The sequence below is a fragment of the Cucumis sativus genome, chromosome 2, assembly GCF_000004075.3.
Source record: "Cucumis sativus cultivar 9930 chromosome 2, Cucumber_9930_V3, whole genome shotgun sequence".
In the NCBI taxonomy this organism is placed as follows: Eukaryota; Viridiplantae; Streptophyta; class Magnoliopsida; order Cucurbitales; family Cucurbitaceae; genus Cucumis; species Cucumis sativus.
The window spans coordinates 9,050,408-9,053,262 of NC_026656.2; the positions used below are offsets into that span (position 1 = coordinate 9,050,408).

At 38.5% G+C, this 2,855-nt stretch overlaps 1 protein-coding gene across 1 annotated transcript; it reads left to right on the plus strand.

The window, feature by feature from the left end:
• Positions 1-628: 628 nt before the first annotated feature.
• Positions 629-2,521, plus strand: LOC101216154 (UDP-glucuronate 4-epimerase 6). The gene has a single exon (XM_004138920.3). It carries the CDS (start codon positions 721-723, stop codon positions 2,110-2,112), a length of 1,392 nt encoding a protein of 463 aa, XP_004138968.1. The 5' UTR covers positions 629-720; the 3' UTR covers positions 2,113-2,521.
• The last annotated feature ends 334 nt before the right edge of the window (positions 2,522-2,855 follow it).

Below are 2,855 nucleotides of genomic sequence, written 5' to 3' on the forward strand. Positions count from 1 at the left end.
AAATCAAACATTTTTAACATATATATTTGAATAATACACGCACACGTACGTATATGTGACTTAAATGACAATTATCACACTACCCCACTCATAAATAAAATTGATTTCTTCTAATAAGCATGTTTAAGTGCGTATATACACATAAAAAGAATTAAAATACAAATATAATTGAGGATGATATTAAAGAGATAACCTATAAAATAAGTAAAAGTATAAGAATTGTAAAACAAAATTCTTGAGTGTTAAAAGGACTTAAAAAATTATGAACTTCCAAGTAACATGCTTAGGTGGCATGCCCTAACATCAAAACTGTAAATGACACGTTAACCATACAATTGAGGATCAAATTAAAAATAATAATAATTTTTTAAAAAATATATATATATAGACAATAAAGTAATAAAAAAGAAGTTTAGGGGTATTTTTGGAATAGTCTGGTACATGCTACTTTCCATCTGTAAGAATAACAAAGAAGATTGATGGAGAGAGGGAGATGCAAAAGTTGTCACCAATTAACCATTCTCTCAACTTCTCCAACTTTTTTTTTTCTTTTTTTCTTTTTAATTAATTAAAATTATATTTTTTTAAAAAAAATCCATTTCTACCTCTTCTCTCTCTCTATCTCTTTCTCTCACATTGCTATATTAATATTTCCTCAACCCACCCCTCAGCTTCAGAGCTCTACTTCTCTACTTCAGAGCTCTTCTTCTTCGTTTTTACATGTCTCCCATGGCGTCTCCGCCCGATACCAGCAAAACCCTCAAGCTCGAACGCTACAACAGCTATCTTCGTAAAGTCAACAGCACTAAACTCATAAACGCTTCATCCAAGCTTCTATTTCGCGCTACCCTTCTCGTCGCTTTAGTTCTCGTTTTCATTTTCACCCTCAATTACCCGCCCTTGTCTTCCGAAAACGGCTCTTCTGGAAACCACCTCCACACCCACCGCAATTTCCTCTCCTCCGCCTTCTACGGCGGCAGTGACCAGGGGGGCGCTGCTTGGGAGAAACAAGTTCGACACTCCTCCACTCCTCGTCGCCTTAATGGAATGTCCGTATTGGTCACCGGTGCGGCGGGTTTCGTCGGTTCCCATTGCTCTATGGCTTTAAAGAAACGAGGCGACGGGGTTTTGGGATTGGATAATTTCAATAATTATTACGATCCCTCATTGAAACGAGCTCGTCAATCTCTTCTTTTAAAACACCAAATCTTCATCGTAGAAGGAGACTTAAACGACGCCGCATTGCTCTCTAAGCTTTTCGATGTGGTCCCCTTCACCCACATCCTCCACCTGGCAGCTCAAGCCGGTGTTCGTTACGCTATGCAAAATCCTCAATCTTATATCAATTCAAACATTGCCGGATTCGTCAACCTTCTTGAAGTTGCCAAAACCGCCGATCCACAACCCGCAATTGTTTGGGCTTCTTCCAGTTCTGTTTATGGTTTAAACACGGAAAATCCCTTCTCTGAACTCCACCGTACGGACCAACCCGCCAGTCTCTACGCCGCCACGAAGAAAGCCGGGGAGGAAATCGCTCATACTTATAATCACATCTACGGACTTTCACTCACCGGACTCCGATTCTTCACTGTGTACGGTCCATGGGGAAGGCCAGACATGGCGTATTTCTTTTTCACGAAAGATATTCTCCAAGGGAAACAAATCGATATCTACAAAACTCATGACGCGAAGGAGGTGGCGCGTGATTTCACGTACATCGATGATATTGTGAAAGGGTGTTTAGGAGCATTGGATACGGCGGAGAAGTCAACCGGGAGCGGCGGAAAGAAGAAAGGTCCAGCACAATTGAGGATTTATAATTTGGGGAACACATCGCCGGTGCCGGTGGGGAAATTAGTGTCGGTGCTGGAGAATCTGTTGAACACAAAGGCGAAAAAGCATATTATAACGATGCCACGAAACGGCGACGTTCCATTCACTCATGCGAATGTTAGTTTAGCGTTGAAGGATTTCGGGTATAAGCCGACTACGGATCTACCAACGGGGCTCCGGAAATTCGTGAAGTGGTACGTTGGGTATTATGGAATCCAATCGAGGGTAAGAAAGGAAAGTGAGAAAAATAATAATCACTCACCCGAGGAATCCGCTTGATTGGTTTTTTTTTTTCCTTTTTTTTTTCTTTATTTTTCTTCCGTCGTCATCGTCACATGGCCTTCGTCGACTTGTCGTTTGATCCTTTCTTCTTTTTTTTCTTTTTTACTTATTATTATTGTTGTTGTTGTTGTGGTGGTTTATGCTGTAGAGGATCAAAGGTATCCACAGCTGTTGTTCATGTTGTAGAAAAGGAAAATAGATATAAGTTATATGAAAAATAATATTTTGTAATTTCATACAAGAAAAGAAAAGAAGAAGGGAAATAGGAGAGAGAAAGAGATGGATGATGTAATAATTGGAAAGGTGTGAGGTCCACTAGAATGGATGTGAATCTCAGCCGTTTGATTTCATTGTAATCACAGATCAGAAATTATGATATATACTTAATTTGTTCTTACTATTGTCCTATTGAGTGTGTGTAATGTGTTCAAAATTTTGTGGACTCCTTCGGTTTGGTTCTCCTCAGGATAAGTACTGCCTTTTTGGACAAAATATTGGTGGTAGGGATGAGATTTTTCTTTTTAAGAAATAGAAATAAATAAACTTAAATGTTGATGCCATTTTGGAGATGCTTTCTTTAATCATTAAAATTATAGTTGGATGGTATTTAATTCTGAAATTGATGAAATATATATTTTGCTTAGCTGAGAATAGTAGGGTAAACCAATTTTGTAGATTTCTAATTCAGAGGACATATTTAGAAAATATTTTTAATTAGTTGCCATCTACGTTATTAGACA

Coding starts and splice junctions, on each gene's coding strand:
- LOC101216154 (XM_004138920.3), top strand. CDS start 721: ATGTCTCCCATGGCGTCTCCGCCCGATACCAGCAAAACCCTCAAGCTC.